The sequence below is a fragment of the Myotis daubentonii genome, chromosome 4 (assembly GCF_963259705.1).
Source record: "Myotis daubentonii chromosome 4, mMyoDau2.1, whole genome shotgun sequence".
Lineage (NCBI taxonomy): Eukaryota > Metazoa > Chordata > Mammalia > Chiroptera > Vespertilionidae > Myotis > Myotis daubentonii.
In genome coordinates, this window is record NC_081843.1 from 25428707 (window position 1) to 25451455 (window position 22749).

At 48.8% G+C, this 22749-nt stretch overlaps 2 protein-coding genes across 9 annotated transcripts in view; one reads left to right on the forward strand and one right to left on the reverse strand.

Annotated features, from left to right (window-relative positions):
* Positions 1-2375, forward strand: part of BMERB1 (bMERB domain containing 1) — a 160984-nt gene extending 158609 nt beyond the window's left edge. Inside the window, exons 6-7 of the mRNA XM_059693249.1 lie at positions 698-780; positions 1821-2375. Of these exons, the coding sequence (XP_059549232.1) occupies positions 698-780; positions 1821-1933 (196 nt within the window). The 3' untranslated portion in view covers positions 1934-2375. The remainder of the gene's footprint in view (positions 1-697; positions 781-1820) is intronic.
* Positions 2376-15375: 13000 nt separating this feature from the next.
* Positions 15376-22749, reverse strand: part of MARF1 (meiosis regulator and mRNA stability factor 1) — a 42360-nt gene continuing 34986 nt past the window's right edge. For 3 of the 8 annotated variants that reach the window (XM_059693257.1, XM_059693255.1, XM_059693254.1), the window contains exons 23-27: positions 22500-22712; positions 21285-21345; positions 21101-21199; positions 19555-19725; positions 15376-17919 (exon numbers count right to left, since the gene is read on the reverse strand). In XM_059693257.1, the coding sequence (XP_059549240.1) occupies positions 17684-17919; positions 19555-19725; positions 21101-21199; positions 21285-21345; positions 22500-22712 (780 nt within the window). In that variant the 3' untranslated portion in view covers positions 15376-17683. Of the gene's footprint in view, positions 17920-19554; positions 19726-21098; positions 21200-21284; positions 21365-22499; positions 22713-22749 lie in introns of those variants that run through there. The other 5 variants (XM_059693261.1, XM_059693260.1, XM_059693256.1 and 2 more) reach the window with 4 other exon arrangements.

Below are 22749 nucleotides of genomic sequence, written 5' to 3' on the forward strand. Positions count from 1 at the left end.
ATTTTTGGCCTGGAGCAAAGCCTTTGGAGCCCTTCCCAAGGAGAGGGGCTCATAGGGCCTCTTTGAACTCAGAAGGCAACTTCCTCTTAATCTCTGTGTCCTCTTGGGTCATCCAAGGCCCCTGGGATGCGCCTTGCCTAGCTCAGCCAGGCATGGCCCACTGTCTTTGCTCCTGGTGACTGTAGGAAGAGGTGCGGTGACCTGCCATGTATCTTGTGGAAGCACAGGTGTCTAGGGTGACTTAAAGGTACAGGGTCAGGAGAGGTGTTGCCCAGCTCACTGAACTCTGGAAGGGAGCCTGGGCTCTGTAATGTCCTTGCCTCTACCCTGGAGTCTCATCTATGCTTCAGGTAGGTATTTACTCCATCGTTATGTGTCTGCTTCAGAGCAGGTTCATCAAGCACAACATACAAATACCATACACACATAACACAGAAAACATATGCATACCACACATACATAACACACAACACACAACTTCCATCCACACATAACACAGAACATACACATATCACCTATATATCACACATAATATACATGTACCACCTATACATAACATACAACAACATGCATGCATCATCCACAAAGCCCATTATATGGCCCCACACACGTAACCTCTTGCCTCATTTCCTCAGCTCCTTGATGCTTTCCTTGCTTACTCTACTTTCCTCTTGTCTTTACACATCTGTCTTCACAGGGAACAAGAAGAAGACAAAGAAATGGCAGATTTCCTGAGAATCAAGTTAAAACCTCTAGACAAAGTAACTAAATCTCCAGCCAGTGAGTGCATACGTTATTTCTTCTCCTCCCATCCAAGAGGTCATGGTTCGATTTTCAGTCAGGGCACATACCCGGGTTGCAGGCTCGATCCCCAGTAGGGGGCATGCAGGAGGCAACTGATTGATGCTTCTCTCTCATCATTGATGTTTCTATCTCTCTCCCTCTCCCTTCCTATCTGAAATCAATGAATAAATAAAGTAAAATAAAATAGAATAACAAAAAATGTAAAATCAATGAATTGAGCCACAATGAGAGGAGTCCATAGAATCAACAAAGAGAAAAGAGAATGCCTGTTCTCCCAAGAACTAGAAATAACAGACTATATAAAAGACACAATAAGTATATTTAAAATTATTAAAGAGATAAGAGGACTACAACACAAATGATAGAACAAGATGCTATTAAAAAAGAAAGGTAGATTTGCAAACACTTGGCTTTCTAAAAATATATTGTTCCAGTACTGAAGTAAAAACTCAATGGATTAGATACAGAGATACAGTTGATGGGAGGATTCATAAATTAGAAGATAGAGCTGTGGAAATTACCCAGAATGCAGCACAGAGATAAAAAGATGAAAACTATGAAAGAGAAGTAATGAAACATGGAAGATAGAATAAGAAGGAAGATAGACGTTCCAAAAGAAGAGCTATCAGAGACCGAGCAGTAGAAGTATCTGAACAGCTAATGAAGGAAACGAGCTCTCAGACTGGAGTGTCTTGAACAAAGTTCTCATTTAGTCATTCACCAACTACTTCCTGAATGCCAAGCCCTGTGATAAGGTTGGCAGATACAATGGCAGGGAGAACTGAATAGGATAAGGTTTATAAACTGTGACCAGAAGCTGAGGACAGAAAGCCAGTGGGAATAGTCAGTATGACCATATAAAATGCAGGCCAGCTCTCCACATCACCTGAGTTGAAGCAAGGTCTGGCTGGGGGTTGGGATGGGACTGGGGCTGCAGATGGTCAGGGCTCTCCTTACCTCACTTCTCTCTCTCTCCCTTCTGCCCTCTCTTTCTCTGTGCTCCTACCTTGCTGCAGGCTCCCGAGCCGAGAAGAAAGCAGAGCCCCCGCCTAGCAAGCCCACAGTGGCCAAGACCGGGCTGGCACTCATCAAGGATTGCTGTGGGGCCACCCAGTGCAATATCATGTAGCCCCCATGTGGGGTGCCCCCGGGGCCACGGGGACTCCCCCTCCCATCCACTTGTCTTCATAGCCCCCATTTCACTGGGGCCCAAGAGCTCTCAAAGGCGGAAGGGGTTGAAGGCAAGCCAGTGACTGCCGCCGGGGCTGTGGGCGCAGTGGGCGGGCCCAGCCGCCCTGTACAGAGTGTAGCAATAGGGAGTCCCTCACCGTCGCATGGCCCTCCCCAGAGCATGCCGAACCCAGGAGTCTGTCTCACTGTTTATCCAAACCACCAGGAAAGGTCCTTCCTCAAAAAAGTGTATCTCTACTTCTATCTAGCTGTATCTAACCCACCATGCTAATGACTTGGGAGAGGGGCATGATCCCCAGGTGTGTATAGTTGCAACTTTTCAACAATCTAGCACCATGTTGGACACATCCCCCACCGACCCTCCTAGCTCTGCTATCAGGCCTGCCCCAGGGGCACAGCTCCAGTCTGTCCTTTTCCAGGGCCTGTGTTCTGGAGGGCTCCACACCGCCTACACACCTTGGAGACAGAGGGCCCATCCGTAAAAGTGAGCGTGTGTGTGGTGTAGTGGTCACGTCTCCCGCTTCCTCCCCTCCTATGCCTGGGCACGGGTCACACCAGGACCCTGTCCATTCGCTCTTGGTTCTTCCTTCCCTTGCAATGGCTGCCCAGGTATGTGGAGTAGAGGGGATGGGGCCTGGGCTGGAACACACCCAGTTCTTGGAAGAGGTAGCAAAACGCCAGAGGCTCCAACACCAAGGCAAGGGAGACAAGCAGGGGACCCCCAAGCAGATGCTGACCCAGGCGCTCTTCCCTACCCCAGGGGCCACAGGAAGGAGTGCCAGAGGACCCCACTCACCAGCCCAACACACAGACCTCTCTAAACTACAGTGGCAGGCGGGAGAGGCGGCCTGACCCAACCGTGTCCCATCATTTGGTGGTGTACTTTAACCAGCCTAGCAAGTCCACCTGTGTAACTTGATGTACATAAGCTACAGCCAGCTCGGCACAGCCCATGTGACCTCTGTACGTGTGTGTCGTGACCGGCCTAAGTAGTTAGCATAACTCAAGATTTGCTGATGTGCAATCATCCATTGAAGAAAATAAAAGTGGAAACCACGTACACAGCACTTTCAAAGTTTTTACTTTTTTCTTGACTATGGAAATAATCCATGTACATAGTAAGTCACTTTAAAAGTATAGAAAGTAGAAAGAATGCTTTGGGTTCCTTTTTTAGCTCCCATAATTCCTCCAACTAGAGACTACTCTGACATTTTGGGATATTTCCTTTCAATTTTTTTAATGCACTAAAAAAATGATTGGCATCCTATGTACCATTTCATAACAAGTTTTCTCTTCTCATTTAGCATTATATCACTATCATTCTCCCACATCATTAAAAGTTCTTTGTAAGCATTAAATACTCTTCATAAAATATTTACAATGGTTTCTTAGTAATCTTCTGAATATACCATAATTTATCTAATTTTTTACTCACTATTAGACATTTAGGCTGTTTCTGGTTTTTCAGTATTATCTATACTAATAAAAGGGAAACATGCTAATTGACCATCCCTCTGCTACGCCCACCAGCCAATCAGGGAAAGTATGCAAATTAACCGAACAAAGATGGTGGCAGCCATGGAGCTGGAGGTTTGGGTTGCCCCCCTGCAATGGAGGAAGCCAAGCTTCCCGCCAGCTCTGGCAGCCGCTCAAGGAGTGGCTGGGAGCCTGGGTTGGGGGCGACCCAGGCTTCCAGCCTGCCCTGGCTGCCGCTCAAGGAGGGGCTGGGGGCCTGGGTCGGCGGGGGGTGTGGCCAGCCTGAAAATGGCCCTCAGCCCCTCACCCAGGCTGGCCAGGCACCCCAGTGGGAGCCCCCACCCTGAAGGGGGTGTGGCCAGCCTGCAAACAGCCCTCAGCCCCTCACCCAGGCTGGCCACGCCCCCCCAGCGGGGACCCTCACCCCATGGGGGCAAGGCCAGCCTGCAAACTACCACAGGCCCCTCGCCCAGGCTGCCCCACGCCCCAAGGGAACCCCCACCCTGATCCAGGACACCCTTCAGGGCAAACCAGCTGGCCCCCACCTGTTCACCAGGCCTCTATACTAATAAAAGGGTAATATGCTAATTAGACTGGGAGACCTTCCAGGAGATCTTCTGGACATTCTTCTGGACAAAGCCATGGTGGCGGGGCCAAGGTAGAGGCAGTTAGAGGCCAAGAGGGGAGGGCAGTTGTGGGTGATCAAGCCGGTGGGGGGGGACCATTGGGGGTGATCAGGCTGGTGGGGGGGGCAGTTGGGGGCGAGTAGGCCATCAGTGGGGGTCAGTTGGGAGTGATCAGGACTGTGGGGGGTGCAGTTTAGAGTGAGCAGGCCAGCAGGGGGGCATTTGGGGGTGAGCACACTGGCACAGGGGGCAGTTGGGGGTGATCAGACTGGTGGGGGACATTTGGGGGTGAGCAGGCCGGTAGCAGGGGGCAGTTGGGGGCGAGCAGGCTGGCATGCAGAGTGGTTAGGGGCAATCAGGCAGGCAGGCAGGTGAGCGGTTAGGAGCCAGCAGTCCCTGATTGCGAGAGGGATGTCCGACTGCCGGTTTAGGCCCAATCCCTGTAAACCAGCAGTAGGACATCCTTCCAGGGGTCCCAGATTGGAGAGGGTGCAGGATGGGCTGAGGGACACCCCCATCCCATGCACAAATTTCAGTGTACTGGGCCACTAGTAAATAATATTATGATAAACATTCTGGGATAAAGTTTCATCTGAATTTCTGATTTTTCCTTAAGATAATCTCCTAGAAGTGAAGTTCTTAGGCTACTAATGGATTGCATTTAAAGAAATATATTTGTAAATTAAAGGTAGATCTGAACCACTGATCCCACTGGAATTATAAGTGTTTTTGCACTGAGTTAGAAAGTCAAACTCAGCTGAAACAAAGGGACAAGACTTCTTTAGCACGTCATTAGTATCTGGGATTAGCCAGATAAACAAAATAAAACAAAACAAAAACTCCTTTCATCTATAACATGTCTTATTAGGTAAGGCAAGCTGCAGAAGGGCAAATAAAGAAACACAGCAATCAGAGATATATGAGTAAACCAGCCTATTAAAGAATATTGTTGGTTTTTTTCTGAGCAAGAAAAAAACAACTAAATCTGGCCTTAGTTGGTGTGGCTCCGTGGTTAGAGCTTCGGCCTATGCACAGAAGGGTTATGGGTTTGATTCTCGGTCAAGGGCAGATATCTGGGTTGTAGGTTCAATCCTGACTCTGGTCAGGGCTGGACCAGGAGGCAACCAATCAATGTGTCTCTCTCACATGGATGTTTCTCTCTCTCTCTCTCTCTCTCTCTCTCTCTCTCACCCCCCTTCAATGGAAAAAAATATCTTCAGGTGAGGATTAATAACAGCATCAAGGTAAATCTGAATGTCTGTCAAGTCACAGCAGCTTTGGAGTTGACACAAATCTCTCTCACTGAGGAACCAGAGTCTTGGGCCGATGGCCCCACCCAGTGGGCAGCAAGCCTCTCCCACTCTTAGATGTGTTTCTGCCTCAGGTCCCAGATCTGACGTGCACCCACTTCCTGCATCCTGAAGCTGGAGAGACACCACCACCACTAGTGCCTCCACACTGGCCCTGGGGAACACTGTCCTCCTTCACTGCCATGAAGCCAGACTTAGTGCTTCCTAGGGCTGCCATAACACGTTACCTCATCCAGGGTGTCTCTGAACAACAAAAACGTATGCTCGGTTCTGGAGGCCAGAGGTATAAAATCAAGGTGTCAGCAGGGCCACACTCCCTCTGAGGCTCTAGGGGAAAGTCCTTCCTGGCCTCTGCCAGCTCCTGGTGGCTCCTGGCAATCCTTGGCTTCATCGCTCCAATCTCCACCTCCGTCTTCACATGGCCTTTGCCTCTGTATGTGTGTCTGTGTCCTCCCCTATTTTTATAAGGATGCCAGTCATTGGGTTTAGGTCCCACCTTAAATCCAGGATTATCTCATCTTGATCCTTAATTACTTCTGCAAAGACCCTATTTCCAATAAGGTCACATTCTGAGACAGCAGTAGACATGAATTTTAGGGGGACGCTATTCAACCTACTACACAGATGCTCCTCACTCTTGCAATAAAAACGTGGGCTGCTAAGGGCCCGCCACTCTCCCTTGCCTGTGGAAAATGTGGGTCTGGAAGGCCTGACCTCAGACCAATTAAAGATAGTCACCAAGTTAACAAGCCAAAGGAGATCGAAACCCTCATAAAAGTCCTGCCTTAGTACATCTGCAGAACCCTGGGGTAGACCTAACTTATGTTCCTGCTATTCCTATTGATTTTTTTTTTTTAAACAAAAAAACCCCACCATTTATTTAGGCTTTTACAGAAGAGCAGAAGGAAGTAATAATTTAAGATGCTCCCAGATCACTAGGGCTGCCTGCAAAGCTGAGAAACCTTGCAGACCTCCGGACCCTCACACCCAGACTCACTCCTGCTGGAAGCCAAGGGGGTGGGGAGGAGGGGGAAGATAATAGCAGGAGAAACATGTGTTGAGAGCTTATTGCTATGCACTGAGCCATGTATCCACATTTTCTCTTCTCCTCACCTTAACCCACAGGACAGACCCTATTATTACTTCCACTTTGCAGATGAGGAAGGTATCCAAGGTCCCATGGGTAGTCAGTGGTGGGGTCGTCATTCAGCATCCACCTCCTGTAACCTCAACAGTCCTTTCTTTTCCCATCAGCATTTAAACAAATCTGTTCCCTCCATTCCAGCGTCCATAGCAGACACCACCTTCTCTTCTCTATATTTTCACGGCCTTCTTGAGACTTGTTCATCACCTTACTCCATTTTTCTCATCTCTGCTCCCTCTTCAGCCTATTTTAATCTGGTTCCTGTTACTCTCTTGTCACTGACCCCCTCGTCATGGATGTAACCATTTGGTTATATAGAGGAGGAAAAAAATCTTTCTCCTTATCCATCTTAGGTTCTCCAGATGGGACTCTGTAAATGGGGCTGACCAAAGACAGACAAACAAGAGTTAAACAAAGAGAAACTGTTAACTCATGCATGCACAGACACACTCAGGAAGCAGCCAGCAATGCATAACCCAAAGAACCTGGGCTTCTCCACCATCTAAGGCTAAAACAATGGAAAGGGGGCCCTGGCGACGTAGCTCAGTGGTTGAGTGTCGAACCAGGAGGTTACAGTTTGATTTCCAATCAGGGCATATGCCCAGGTTGGGGGCTCAATCCAGGGGCATGCAGGAGGGAGCCAATCAATGATTCTCTCTCATCACTGATGTTTCTATCTGTCTTTCCCTCTCCCTTCTCTGAAATCAATTTTTAAAATATTTTTAAAATAATAATAAAGGAAAGGGGTTCTGGGGATTCTGGTGGGGAAAGATGGGGGAAGGCAGTGGGTGGGGGAGAGAGACAAGTAATGCATAGGTGACTGGGAAAAGTATGGTAGACAAGGGTTGTTTAGTAAGGTCTGTTGTGCAGATTTAAGTCCTACCTTCTCCATTGATAAGAGTCGTCTTCCTGGTATGGGAGAGGGAGACACCTTTTACAAGTGGGAATTTAAACTTCGTTTATAAATGGAAATTTCCTTTATAAGACCCCTGTTTTTAGAGTTTCTGTGCATCAGCTGGTTCTCAATGGCCTTTAGCTTAAACCAATGCCAAAGAGATACCTTTTGGGGTGACAGAATCTGGCACCCCTCATTTACATCCAGCTGACACATGTCAGCCCTCATGCTGCCATGTTGCCACACACACTCAATGTCTGAGGCGCTCACTCTCTAGGTGCACCTCCCACCACTCAGAAAGACATTTATCCAGTCCTTTTTATCTCTTCCTGTCCCCCGGGCCTGGCCCTCAGCATCCTGCTCACCCTGCTCTGTTTGTCTGAGATGCCCACCTGCACTCTGACTGCTCCTGGATTCTCTCTCTGGCCTAGAACTTTCTCTACACTCGGACTCTTGTCTCCAACTGCTCCCTGTGGATCCAGAGCAGGCACCTCAAATGTGACATGACCTAAAACATGGGTCAGCAAACCAGCTCACCACTTGTTTTTAAGAAATATTTATTGGAAGATAACCAAGTGCATTTTCGTATGTATTGTCTCTAGCTGCCTTTGTGCTACAACAGCAGAGTTGAAGAGTTGTGACAGGGACCATGTGGCTTGCAAATCCTAAAATATTTACTCTCTGGCCCTTTAAGAACAAGTTGGTCGACCCTTGTCCTAAGTTTCCCCTGTGATTTTCATCTCAGGAAAATGTGCCACCCAATTGCCCAAGATTATCCTAGGACTTGTCCTTGCCTCTTATATTCCTCTCCACAGCCACACAACTGCCAAGTCTTTAGCGCCTACCTCCTAAATTTCTCTAGGATATGTCTACACCACCATATCCTCAGTGTAGCCTCCATCGTTTGCTTGGTCAGCGCAGTAGCTTAACTGTCAGTGTTCCCTCTAAGCATTAGCAGCCAGGTGATTTCCTGAATTATGCAAACCCGTGTCATTCCCCCTTTAAAACCATTCCCAAAGCCATTAGGATGAAATCCTTGTACTTTCATGTGGCTTTAAAGGCCCTCTCGATCTGGCCCCTTCCTACATCCCTCTCCTCATCACACCTGCTCACCTGGGTCCGCCTTTGTGCTGTGGCTCAAAGAGGATTCTTTGGATTCTTTGTTCTTCTTGCCATGTTCTCCATTGGCCTCTCTCTCTCGGACTCGCACGTTATTTCCTGTGCCAAGAACTCAGATTCCCGGCCAGCTCTTTCTCTTCTCCACCTGTGTGCCACTCTGAAGCCAAAATGACCTTCCTAAAGTGCAGCTCTAACTAGGTGTGTTGCTTCTCAGTTTGAAATTGTACCTTAAGGGAACAAAATAGGTAGAGGCAGCTGGGGAGGAAGAAGAAACACTGAGCAGTGTCTAGGATGGTGTGTTCCGGAGCATCCAACTTGACCTAGAGGTCATGTGACTTTAAGAACTTTACGGCCCTGACCGGTTTGGCTCAGTGGATAGAGCGTCGGCCTGCGGACTGAAGGGTCCCAGGTTCGATTCCGGTCAAGGGCATGTACCTTGGTTGTGGGCACATCCCCAGTAGGAGATGTGCAGGAGGCAGCTGATCGATGTTTCTCTCTCATCGATGTTTCTATTTCTTTATCCCTCCCCTTCTCCCTTCCTCTCTGTAAAAAAATCAATACAATATATTTAAAAAAAAAAAAAACTTTACGAAAAGGGCCCACAAGACTTTGCAGTAGGATGGGGTTGGCGAGAGCAGTTTCAGCGAGGTGCAGGCATGGGAGCTAGATGCACCAGGCAGGGGAGGGCTCCCTCACCCACAGTTCCATTGGAGAGAGGGTGGGATTATCACCCCCATTTGGCAGACAGGGAAACTGAGGCTCAGAGAGGGGAAGTGATTAGCCCAAGGTCACACAGCATGTAAGTGTTAGAGCCAGGACTTGAGTGTGAGAACAAGGTAAGAGCCAGACCCAGGGCGTTTATTTCCTATTTCTAATTCCAGCAGTTTCAGCACCCCTTCCCTTTGAGCTGTACTCAATTAGAGGTGATTCATGGCCATTCCAGCAGCAGCTGAGCCCCTTATAAACCTTAACTGGCTGGACAGCCCTGAGCTGTGGGAGCTCACAGCTCAGCTCCTCTAGCTTGAGAAGAAGCAGTTACAACCCACCCAATCCACCAGCCACCACTCACATGCCTGTTATCAGCAGGACAGCTGGGTGGGCAGCAGAAGCTGAGGCAAAGCACTCAAGAAAGCTGGCTTGCCTGGCCAGCGTGGCTCAGTGGTTGAGTGTCGACCTATGAACCAGGAGGTCAAGGTTCAATTTCTGGTCAGGGCACAAGCACCAGGTTGTGGGCTCAATCCCCAGTGGAGGGTGTGCAGGAGGCAGCTAATCAATGATTCTCTCATCATTGATGTTTCTATCTCTCCCTCTCCCTTCCTCTCTGAAATCAAGAAAAATATGTTTAAGAAAGAAAGCTGTCTTGAGGAACAAACTTCAGGTCATTTTCCCATTCATCTATGAATTAATTCCACTATAGGCATTAGGTACTAGGGAACACAGATGAACACAGGGAACACAGGCAGACAGGGATGGTCTTGCCTTTGTGCAATTATGTCCTGGTGAGAGACAAGGACGTCAAACTGGAGGGCAAGGGGAGGCCTCCTCACCAGCATTCAGTCTGAACAGAGCCCACTGCCCAGCAGGATTAGCACAGGCGAAACAATGAGAAAGGACAAGGGCTGGGGCATGGAGTCAGTGGAACCCCTCCCTGTGTAAACCCAGACCTGTAAATTGGGGAGAACAGTGGGAGGATTAAAGGAGACAAACATGTGGGAAGGGCAAGACGTGCAGTAAAGTTGATTATTATTAGTTAAATCTAAAGGTAGGAAGCTGTGGCATCAGAAGGCTGCCTATTCGCTGAGGGCTTAGTAGGGCCTGGGGCGGGGGGGGGGGGGCAGGATGAGAGGACCTTCCCTCAGGCAGGGGACAGTGAGCGGCACGTGAGCGGGCTGCAGTGTGACAACGTTGTGATCCCCCCATTCCAAGTGCTTCCTCAAGATGTCTGCACCTTCCCACATCACACCTGACCGACTGCTGCCAGTTCTCCACACCTCTCGCCTCTCTTCCCACAGCCATCCCCTCCCTCAACTCCTGCTAAGCCCCATGTGGAACTCAGCCCTCTTCTCTGTTCACCACAGAAGCCAAGCTGCATAAAGCCGTGGGACACACAGCCGCCCTTCCAGAAGGTTTATGGAGGTGGGAGGGGTTATGCCACAGCCACAGCCACACACCAAGGCAGCTTGACTATTCAATTCCCCGTTTCCTCCAGCTCTGCCAGCAGTCGCCATGTGGCTCACCCTGTCCCCAGGCCTCACCAGCAGTTTCCCTCCCGCTTTGTTGGAACGACTGGGCTCCCTCCAGCCTTTGTCCAACCTCTATTCCAGGTCCCCATCACAAGTCCAGAGAAGCCTCCGCCGTGTTGCCAGCTCAGGGCTCACCTCCACCCACAAAGATTTGTTTCTTCACTGACATGATAGCTGCAGTTTGTTGTTCCTCCTCCCACAGAAACAGCAGCACTTGGGTTTTAATGAGTAAGTGTAGTAAACCCAGAGGCTGCAAGAATGTGGGAGGGGGCAGTGAACGGAGTCTGGGGTTCAGGGAGATGCAGCAGGGAGAGGAGTTGGGGAGGAGAGAAGGGGAGGCTGGGGGTGGCATGGGGGAAGGGGCCACCCTGCCTTGAGGGCCTCTCTGTGTCCCCCACTGTCCCTCATGCAGAGCTAGAGCTCTCTGCATTACAATTCTCTCGGTTGTAAGTGACTGAAACTCTAGCCAAACAGGCAAAAAATAAGGACATTTCCTGGCTCCTGGGCTGGGATATCTGGGATCTAGGGTAGCAAACAATGTCATCTGGACTCACTGTTTTCCCACCTTTCCATTCCACCTCCCTGTGCTGGCTTCTTGAGGCAGACTCTTTGTGGGGCCCATGGCAATGGCTCCTGGCTTCTGGCCTCTCCGGCCTCCTAGAGTAACAGCCCAATGAATTCAACAAGAATCCTAGCCTGGAATCTCTCGGGCCTGGCTTGGGTCATGTTAAAAGGTAAACTGAGGCATACTGAGAATGTTAAGAGTTTGAGCAGAATTCAATTCAGATCCGGCAGCATCCAATGTAGCAGATAGAAAGGAGCTCTGAAGAGCTGCGCAGAATGGAAGACTTTTATAGGCAGAAGGGAGCAGGAAGGAGGAAGTTACACTCAGCAAAAAAAGTGGGCTGGTTATTGCCAGGTCACGCTCCTTATGGGGATGGCAGGGGTTATCAGGCAGATTGCCTAACTAGGGCTGATCGGTGATCCTGATGGACTGGCTTAAGGTTCCGTTTCTGGGAGAGGAGAAACTGTAGTTAAGTCTCAGTTTGGTGACATGGGGCTTAGCATAAGCGACTCCACGTTGAGCCTGTTGTCATGTTTTAAACAGTCTCATGCCCATTCGGGAATCACCTGCTGGGCCAGAGGGGTGTGGTTCTCTGCTTAGCCAAGTTGGGGTCCACAGGCGGATCCTGGAGCCAGGGGGAAGGAGGAGAGAGGTGTCAGCCCAGTTGTGCCAGAAGAAAAGAGAATGGATGCTGGGAAGCGAAAAACAAGGGTTCACTGCCTTTTAGAGGATAAGAAACAGTGTTTTAGAGAAGGGCAGGGATTGCTAAGGTCATCAGCTCACCAAAACCAGGACAGCACTCAGACCCTGGTCTGACTGAATGCCCTGTGCCGCCTCATCTCTCCATCATCAGGACTAGGCCCACAGGCAGCCACCATGAAGGAAACTGAGCTGGTGCTGGGACTGCCAGTCCCCTGTGGGTCTCTAGCATGGTCTTGACTTGCTTCAACCAAGAGCTGTTTGTTCAGATTCAAATAGCAACTATTTACCCACAGGAGCACAATCTGCAGGTCTGAAAGGGAGAATCCTGAGGAAGCGCCTCTGTGGCTGCAGGTGCTGCTGGAAATGTGGCTCTGGGACAGCCAGCTCCCACCCTGACTGCCCATGTGCAGGCCTCGATCTCCAGGGAGCCCGGGAGCCTGCAGCCAGCTCCCACCCTGACTGCCCATGTGCAGGCCTCGATCTCCAGGGAGCCCGGGAGCCTGCAGCCAGCTCCCATCCTGATTGCCCACTTGCAGGCCTCGATCTTCGGGGAGGCCCAGGAGCCTGCACAGCAATATAAGATGATTTTGATCTTAGACAAAGAATTCCTATATGTCCTTTTACTCAGATTGCTGGCATTTTGCTGCATCTGCTTTATCACTCACTGTCTTTCTCTCTGGAAGACCTCAGGTGTGGACATAATGTCGCCTTACCCTTAAATCCTCCAACGTGTATTAAAGAACACAGGTGTTCTCTGTCATATTACAGTGACTCAATACTACTTCCTAGTATTTACGTTTTATCAGTTTTCCCAATAATTTGCATTATGGCAACTGTCCTCCTCCTCCCCTATTGGGATCTGGTCCAGGGACAAGCATTGCTTTTCATTGCCACTTCTCTAATCTCCTTCAGTTGTTTGTCTTTCATGACCCTGACGATTTTGAAAAGCCCAGGCCAGTGGTTTCAGTGGATAGCCTGCATTTTAAGCGTTTCCCTGGTGATGAGACACCCTCTGTGATTTGAGGACCATGACCGAGTGGCCTTCCTGTCTGTGCCCCAGGAAGGCACAGCTGGGCCCACATCTTATTCACTGGGGTCCCCACATGTGGCTCAGTGCCTGGGCTTGGGAGCTGTGTAGACCAGGGCCTCCAGCCACTCGGTGACTTGGCAGTGGCTCAGCTTCTCCAGCCTCATTTTCCCCCATCTGTAACCCAGTGTGCGGTGGAGGGTGGTGTGGTCTAGCCTGACTTCAAAGGCCCTTTCAGCTTTAAGCTCGGTTGTGGGCCTTCAAAAGGTGTAGCTCAGGACCCCTTTCCTCCCATGCTAGAAGCTGGATAGGATGTCTTGGGCCTCCTGTCAAGGCTTAGGGATTGTCTAAGAGGTGGCGCCTGTTTCTTGTTTCTAACGAGCGGAAGTTGGTAAAGATGATGGGAGGTCACTCCCTTGATCAGGTTCCACTCTATAAGGCTTCTCAGCAGACTGGAGAGAGGCTCCCCTTGCTGGCTGGATGAACTAAGCTGCCTGGAGGCAGCCCCTGTGGCAGGGAACTGTGGGTGGCCTATAGGACTGGCAGGTGGCTTCTAGCTGACAGCCAACAAAACCTGGGGCCCTCAGTCAGGAGAGAGGAGATGGGGGAGGGTCAGCAGGGGTCAGGCCTGCATCTGGAAGGCTTTCAGGCAGAGGTGGGAGAGATGGTGCCAGCATCTTCCCTGCCAGCCTGGGTCACCCTGACCACTGCAGTGCTCCTGGCTGGCTCACTGCTGTGGCACCAGTTACTTAGCTCCCATCTGCAGCTGTTTCTTCCCCTTTCCCTCCTCTGTGCCCTAGTCCCCATCTCTAAGTCCCTCCTTCCCAGAAAATGTGACTTCTTCCCTTCATCTTGCTGAGGGAAGTTCTGGCCTCGACCTTGGACTTGAGATCTCCTCATCCCACCCACCTGAAGAGGGAGGGGTTCTCTCTTCTGTTCCAAAATTTGCCCAATTCGTCCCAAAGGCAACTAGGTTTCTTCATGTTCCAACCTAAGCTGTTACCCAGGGCTGCCGACCTCTCAGGGAAAGACTATAACTCTCCCGGGAAAGAGACTCGACACTTGGCCCTGAAAGTATTAATTCAAACAAGCAAATTGGATCTGTCTTCTCTGCATCTCTCCCCATAGTCGAGTTAGAGGAGGCTGTTGCTGTAATCACATTAGCAGCTGGGACATGGGCCAGCTAGTGTACGAGCCTGACGGAAAGCAATGTGGGCGAGTGCAAGGTCAAGCAAGGCAGTGGTGAGGACCACGCTGACGGCTGGTTTATGGGGCAGTGACTCAGGGTTCCTGCTCCTCCACCAGCCCGAGCCAATCTGCAGAGCAAGTGGAGGCTACAGCAGGTCCCTGGTGTGGGAGGAGGCAGGGATGCTTCTGAGCCGTGACTCAGGCTTTGCCCACTGAGGCAGCCAGAAACCAGACAAGACAAATCAACGCCCGCTGCTCCTTGTGATGGAGACAGATGGGTGGACCGCACATCTGGAGTTGGGTCCTAGAGGATCACATCTCTGCATGGACAGGTCTGCTCTCTCTCAGCCAGCCATCTTCTAAGCTACCTTCTCCACACCAGAGGGGAAATGCATAAAGGTAAATGCATTTCCTTAACTAGAATGAAACCCTTAACTAGACCTACAGAACCTCTCTGCCTTGCTCTTTAGGGGCATGGTGGCAACTCGTTTTTCTGCAACACTTTGCTGCCGTGAGAGATGTTTTGAAAGGATTGCCAAAGGTTTTCAAGAGCTTTTTAATGTTGAACTTCTAAAAAATTGCACTTTGTCAAGAGGCAATTTACCCAAACATTCAAGTCTCTTCTAGGTCCTTTCAGATTCGTACAAGGGGTGGTGGTCTCAGGGAAGGGCTTCACAATGGAACCTATGAAATGTGTTTTCCAAATGGGCTTATTAAAAAAACATGTCTGGCAGGGACCAAGACCAAGGCAGCCTGCAAAATGGATTTCTTTCATAGGGAGAGTGAGTCTAGGAATTATCCATTTTATAACTGGAGCATTCTGTGCTTATTCTATTTTCTCCACACATTATAACCTGGAACTAGATTACAAACCTCGGAGAGTCCTGACCACAAAGGGCCCATAACCCCAGTCACCTGCCAGGGCTGGGTGCCAAATTAAAAGGGCCTCCAGAGTGTCAGATCAATTTGTCTCCACCGCCGATTTTCAGAAAGTGTGGGAAGTTGGGGGAACCCAAAATAAAAAGATGACAGAACTGGACTGGTTTATACTCCCTCCCCTTAAACACTCACTTGGAACACTCACATCGGATGCTTGCTTGTAAAGTTTATTGACAACTGTTTGGTCCCAACACACAAAACAGCACTTGAACCACAAAAGTGTTCAAACAAAATAGACAGTTAAGAAAAACATCTCTCCCCCAAGCCCAATCCAAAACAAACAGTGCAAGATGGGGAAGGGGGTTGTGGTGGTAACTTCTGTCTTTTTTTAAAGATAAATCTAATCCAGTATATCTTTCCACCGAGAAATCAAGAATTTCATTGTCTTAATTCTTATATATCATTTTGTTACATCATTTAATTAAGCCTCTGGATAAAAAAAAAAATAGATAGTAACTGGACTGGCCATTGCGGAATATATTAGGAACACAATGAACTCGCTGTATTGTCCCATCTTCACACAGCGACTGTTAGTCACACACGTGGCCCAGGCTGACTGGCGACTCCAGCAAATGGTGCGACCACACTCACATGACTGCGTACGACGTCAGTCTCTTCTTTGTTGCCCAAAGAAGTTGCTCTTTGAGACTGTTCCTTGTGACTTGTAATAGTACCTCTTATTTTTTTTTAAGTCCACAGTTCTTTACATGAGAGCAAAACTAAAGTCCAAGTGTGCAAACTCAGCCTTATGAAATCTCAGGATAAGGCAACTGATGTTCTCAACACTAACTCTATCCCACTGTTTAAAAGCTTCTTTTAAAAACTGCACATTTGCATTGTACTTCCTGTCCCACTACGTCTGTGGAGGAAAAGCCTCAGCGGGATCGCAGGGCGCCATCACGCTCAGAGGCTTTTCCAGTGTAGTTCCATCTTGATTGGGGCTACGTCTTAAGATCTGGGAATCATTGGCTTCATAGAAAAGATTTGGGGAACAAACATCTATCTTGTAAAAATCTCTCTATAGCCCTTATTTTGTGGCATTTTATTAAAATGCTGGCTATAAAATCAGAGCCCATTTTCTGGCTTTCCAGAAATTACAAAATATAAGCATTTCCCCCAAAGAAACCATCTAACTAGTGGAAGACCTTTTGTCAACAGGTTCTTTCTGCTCTATGAATGAACCCGCCTTTTGCCCAACAAATACAACCCATTGTAAATGTCAGGTTTCTCTAGGAGGGGCGAGAGGCCACCTGTCACCGGATGCCTCAGCCACCTCGGGGCGAAGGTCATTCAACGGGGCAGTGCTCCCTCACAGGTTGGCTTTTCCCAAATACCAACACCAGATACTACAAAAAACCTGCATGCTTCCAACAGGGAGAAGTAACCGCGTTAAAGTAGACACTATTAAGACACACGAACACATACACATACACACAGAGCTTCCCGACTACCAAAACCAGCTTTAAAAGGACAAAAACCAAGTTAAGTTGATCACCTTGGCCTTTATATGTTTAGATATAACTTCTGTGTGTTCCTGGTGGAAGGAGTGTCCGTACCGCCCCAGACGAAGCACCTCCCGCTCAGCTGGTTTGTATTTTATGCACAGCATACCTGAGAAGGAGGCACTCTCCCAACACTGCCTCTTGACACACAATCATGTGTGGACTTCTAACACTGACTTCAAATTCATGACACCAAGACCCTCTCCTTCTCCTTTACCTAATGCATGTCAAACTGGAACTTAACATAAAAGGGAAGCTTAAATCATCAACTTTCTACAAGCTCCTAAATGGAACCCCACAGTGGAAACATTTAAAAAATTCTGTGATGAAGCCGCATTTGTCAACTACAGACATAGTTAAATAAAAAACAAGGCACTCTTACAAGTCACGTGGAAGCCAGGAACCTTCATATCCAACCTGAAAAGACATTCTTACTTCTGGCCCACCCTCCTTCAGTGTGTGAACACGCAGACCACTGAACAGGCTTTGTTTCAAGACACATCATGCATATGATTAATACCATCTGAAAATATCAGTAAGCAAAGGCTTAGAGACTATATTATGCTATATGGAGGATGATACCACTGATGGGGCTTACTGGAAGTAAAACTACTTCCTTCTAGCCAAGGTCTTACTGCTTTCTTCTTATGGAACACCATTATATTTCATAATAATTAAGAAAAAGTTGGTAAAATATATTAAGATTTCTTTAACAAATGCCAGGAATTTTGTTTTCAAATCATTGGGCGGGGGGGGGGGGAGGGGGGTGTAGAAAAACTTTAGCTCCAAGCTATGTTCAATGGAAAAAAAACGAAACGTACGGAATACAGCTAAGGATGGAGGAGGTGGCTTCTAGGGGTTTTCATTAAAACAGCAAGGGCTGTGTCTTCTGAATCCACTGTGTGTGCGGAATCAGACAGTGTTCCCGTCCTACTTCTATGTTCAGAATGAGTCAAAGCTTGGTTACAGGTGCAAAGGAAAAGTTGGCTGCCAATTTTACTCTATTTTTGGGCTGCTTTTTGGCTGGGCTTTCCACAGGGCCCTTGCTGAGCTGGGACTCTGGGGTGTCCGAGGGGGGGCAGGGAGGCGCCGGGACAGCGTCTGAGACACAAGAAGAGCTGGAGTCGGAGGTCAGCTTTTTGTTATTTACTGGTTCAGTGTTCTCTTCTGGGTTTAAAATCATAACTTCTGTAAACACAAAGAAGCAAACAGATTTAATTCTAGGACCTGCAAGAAGTATTGGTTTTCAGTTTCTCATATTTTCACGAAAAATATTTAAAAAATAACCCCCCAAATGTCACACCCATGCCACCATTTACATATCAGCTGTGTGGCCAATATTATGTGTCACAGACAAATATTTATAAACTGCATCTCAGCTATCCCCTGGATTACAAAGTTTTAGAAATCTTCACTTTTGCCTTCAAATCAATGAGCAATGATGTAAAAACATTGTTTTCTACTTTGGCTTCTCTGCCCATTCACTCTCTCTGTCAGGGAGTTAAGGACCCAGGAGGGCCCTGGCAGAGGACTGGCCCTGACAGAGGACCTTACTCTGCAGGCCAAAGGGGGGAGAGGGGGGGAGTTCGGGGTATGGCACGGAGTCATAACTGCCCTGGAAAATCCAGGAAGTCACACCCAGCAGTGCTCCTGAGATGCTGCTGTGCACAGAGCCATGCTGCCTGGAGGAGATGCACTGTTATACTTCAACTCCCACTGCTGTGCAAGGGCTCTCACTGAAGGCACACAGAAGGTGAGAGTGACGGAGGGACGCACAGCTCCCTTCTCGGGCTGGCTTTCACTGAGGAGAACAGCAGACAGAACTGCTCACACCATTCAAAGTAGTTTTCTCTCTTGTAACGTGTGATGGCTGCTGCATCTAGTGGTGCACATATGCTAAAGTCGCCCAGGCTACCACCCCAAGAAAGAGCTTGTGTCAGTCTCCCACCAGCTCTACTCATGCTCTCCAGGGAACATGCCCTGCTTTTACCACAGGCTCGATCAGTCTCAAAAGCTGAGCGTATGGTTCCCCCGCTCCACTTCCCGGATGAAAGTTCAGTTCTCTCACTGCTCTAGGATGCTGCTAGAGAAGACTAAGGGTGTGAGATCGGCCAAGTGGCCAGGAACGGTGCCTGTGGCCAGGAAAGCAGCTCAGCAGCAGGGTGGAGAAGAGCTGCTCACACAGGGGGGATGACAAGACAAGGAAGTTCCTCGTTTGAGCGGAAGGGCCATCCTCTCAGGTCAGATGATGCAGCAGAAAGACAGGAGGCCTTGGGTTCAAATCCTAACTTTGCCACTTCCTAGTCAGGCAGCCTGGAGCCAGATTCATCTCCAGTCACTACACAAGCTCTGCCTGCCACCTAAATGTGCTGAGTCTGTCAGCCCCAGCGCAGTGTCAGGCATGCAGGGGGAGCGGGCAGCACGGGCTGGAGCCAGTGCGCAACCCCATCAGCTTCCTCTTCCTTCTCAGACCGTGCAGGGTCTGCAGTCAGGCAGATGCCCATCCATGCCCTCTCACCCCTCAGAAAGCCCCACACCCCCGGGAGCCATCATGGAGACCCTGCCAGAGGGACGGCATGTTTGGTGACGAGCGTGCCTCCTCTGTAGCCCAGCTGCACCATCCCTCAAGGCACACCATCACTCCCTTGCTTGCTCCCTAGGCCACCTCAGGCTTGGGAGGAACCCTGACAGGAAAAGAGGGTCCTGAATCATCAGCATAGGTATTTTGTGCCTGAAAAGGTATAGTTTCTCCCACCTCCATCAAACACTTACTATATTGGCATGCAATTTTATCTTTTAAGCCCACAATACAGTACATCCTACCAGAAGATTCTTGAGGGTGTTCCTCAAACTGAATGAGATCAGCAGACTGAAGGATGACAGGATCTGGCCTCAGCTGAGGGGACGGCAGGCAGGAGGGCACGGGCGCGCACAGTAGGTCCACGGGGGAGGCACTGGTCAGGCGGAGAAGCTCCTGCTCCGTCGGACTGGGCCCTGGACAGGAGAGGTAGGTATGGCTCATCAGGACAGTGCACACAAGTCTGCCCGAGGCTTTGTTTCAAAGCCTTAAACAGGAAAAGTGGCAGGAAGTACTCGATAACTCAAGGTTTTAAAAAAGGCCATTACCAGAAAGATCAGGGTGTGTCTTTGGTAAGTGAAGAGCCACAAGCCAAGATCTCCCCCGAGACCCCATCTGAGAAAAAGGGCCCCACAGTAAGCTCCCAGAGGAGGGAAATAAAAACCCACAGAAGGGGTGTATAGTAGTTAAAGGAGCAAAGCTCAGCATTTACAAGACTCGGGTCCAAGTACTGTCACTTCCTCGCTGAGTGATTTTGGGTAAGCTACTTCACCTCTGGGAATTTTGGTGCGTAGGTAACAACTGCTGAAGGTTGTGACAGCTGGGAGAGATGGGTTACATTAAGGTGCTTTATAAAATGTAAAGTGTTACATAACTGAGTAATAAACACAGAACACAGTAACACTTATGACTGTCAGAGTCCAATGAAGACAAAATTCTCATACATAACAATGGATTCAAAAGTCTTTCAATAAAGTTAAAATTCAATTCAAGCGAGCTGATTTACATCTACAGAGATAGTTCCACATAAAATCTAAGTGACTCAATGTTGTTCTGAGTAACATGAATGAATTACCATCAGTCTTTCCCAGGGATGTCCTACGATGAAGACTCTCCCTGACCCAACCTGAGACTCCTCTTAGCCCTCTCCTCTGCTATACCCTGACCTTGGCCTTCCATGTCTGTCCTGTCCTTGCTGCGTCTCAGCAAAAATCCTGGGAAGTCAGTTTACCGAGAATCCCCGAGCCATGCAATCTGATCAAGTTCCTCACCCTCCACCAGCACCCACTCTACACTGCCATGTCTAAGTCCTTGGCCTGCCTTTAGCAAGGATCCTCTTAGGTCTGTTAGGCTAGAATCCCCCTACCCCTCATGTCTCCCCTTGGTGATTTTCCATCCACCGATGCCCTTGACTACAAACCACACTTGTGCTTGTTGTATTCAGAGTTGAGCCTGATCTTGCAGCAGAGCTGACCCTATTGCAATGGTGAAATACTGTTTTAAAAAGAGTGTCAGAATAATTTTTTCCTTTAACACCTGAATTGGGTTGACATGTTAACATTTGGAGGGGGAGCGGGGTGCTAGCATCCCTTAAGAACATTAACCAGTGAACCATAAAATACTATCAAATGTAGGCCGTTTTTTTCCTGTTATTAACCAAATACTTTGAAAAATGTGTGGCTACTTAACTTTAATTCATGAAAATGGCACACTGAGTCCCTCCTACCACATCCCCACTCCAAGCCATTTCTGCTAGAATTCACCAGCTTTGCCTTGTCTGTCCTTTCTTACCATCACCACCTGCTCCAAGTTTGAGTTCCATGGCTGTGCAAGGCTTGGGCACCTCCAGGATACGCTCAGTAGCCGAGGGCCAGTTTGAATTCAAATGACCTAGAGGACAAAGAGCACCTGTCAGAGGGAGAAGTCAGTGAGAGAACCGGGATTTCTGCAGGGGCAGGGATGGGCGCTTACTTACTTTTCATGTCATTTTTTAACACTACAATTCTCTTATGACCATGTCCTTTTATCCAGACCACCTGCACACAAGACATACTCCTGGTTAAGCAATGGAAAAGGAGGAGAGATAAACCCTAAACTTCAGGAAGAATGTGACCTGTGTCTGCCTTAAACAAACTGAGTTAATGCCAGGAAAAAAATTTTCTGTACTCTTTTAAAGCAATAGAGGCTGGCAAAAACATGTCCCTTATAAAAAGCTATGCACTCTAAAAATTGTGAGACTCAGCTTTAAAAATATTCCTTATGGCTTTTAAAAAGATCATCTTCTAAACACCAGTTCTGGTCTATAAATGAAGATCGTTCTCACATGAGAGCCCTTACTATTTTTTCCAGAAACTAAACACATCCAGAAGAATTCATGGAGATTTCCCAGATCCCTCAAACTAAACTCATTATCCTAATCCTAAACAAAGCCCTCCACCTAATGCTGCTGCTCTCTGCCTCTTCGGCCCAGCCCTGGGCTCCTGGAGCGCTCCCACAGGCAGCTGTCATCACGGCCCTGACCTCAGCTCCCACGTGTCCCTAACTACGTGCTCTCATTATTTTCACTTAGGCTCAATCCCTTCACAACTCGCACCCTGACCTGGGCAATGGCCAGAGTCCTGGCCACGCTCCCTGTTCCCTCCTGTTTCTCCTAACTGTACTATGCACAGCGGTGACTGTGCTATTTTTCACATGCAAACCTGAAGGTCTCTCCTTGCTCCTGAGTGCTGCTTCTTATCCAGAGGAGCAAGGCCCCCACAACAGAGCTCGTACTTCGCTGTCAGGCATTTGCTTACGCATCCCCTCTGCCTACTCTGCCCTCTCCCCACTTTGCCACGTGGTCAACACATCCTTCACAACTTGGCTCTGGTGTCTGCCGGGCCTGCCCATGGCCCTCCACTGTGTGCCCACTGGTGGCTGCACTGATAGGGACTTATCACCTGCTGGGGTGTCCTGACTCTCCAAGACCTGACACCTTCTTGAGGGCAGGGTCCAGGACTTCCTCATCGGGCGTATGGGAATTTAATAAAGCTTTACAGAATGAAGGAGAAACACTAAAAGCATTCATCTTATACAAACTGTATGTTATGCAAGGATCTGTCCAAAACGCCTGCCATTTCCTTATTCCGCTCAGGAGAGTAAGGATGTGCCTCTCCAGGAAGACTCTCCAAGAAGCTCAGAAAACACCCACCTGTGGGATTGCTCCCAAGAGTTCCTCTACGCTACTGAAGCCATAAGCCTTGGGTTGCACCGTTTCTCCGACATACTTGGAATAGGCCACGGAAAACTCATGAAGGAAAAGCTGCTGGTAGTGGTAAGTACGAAGTAAAGACCGCACATTCTTGGCAAACAAATACAGACTTGTGAGCTTCACACACTCCTCTGTCTTATCATTAGTGAAAACCTGGTCCAAGAGAAAGACGCAGCATTAGACACTCTCA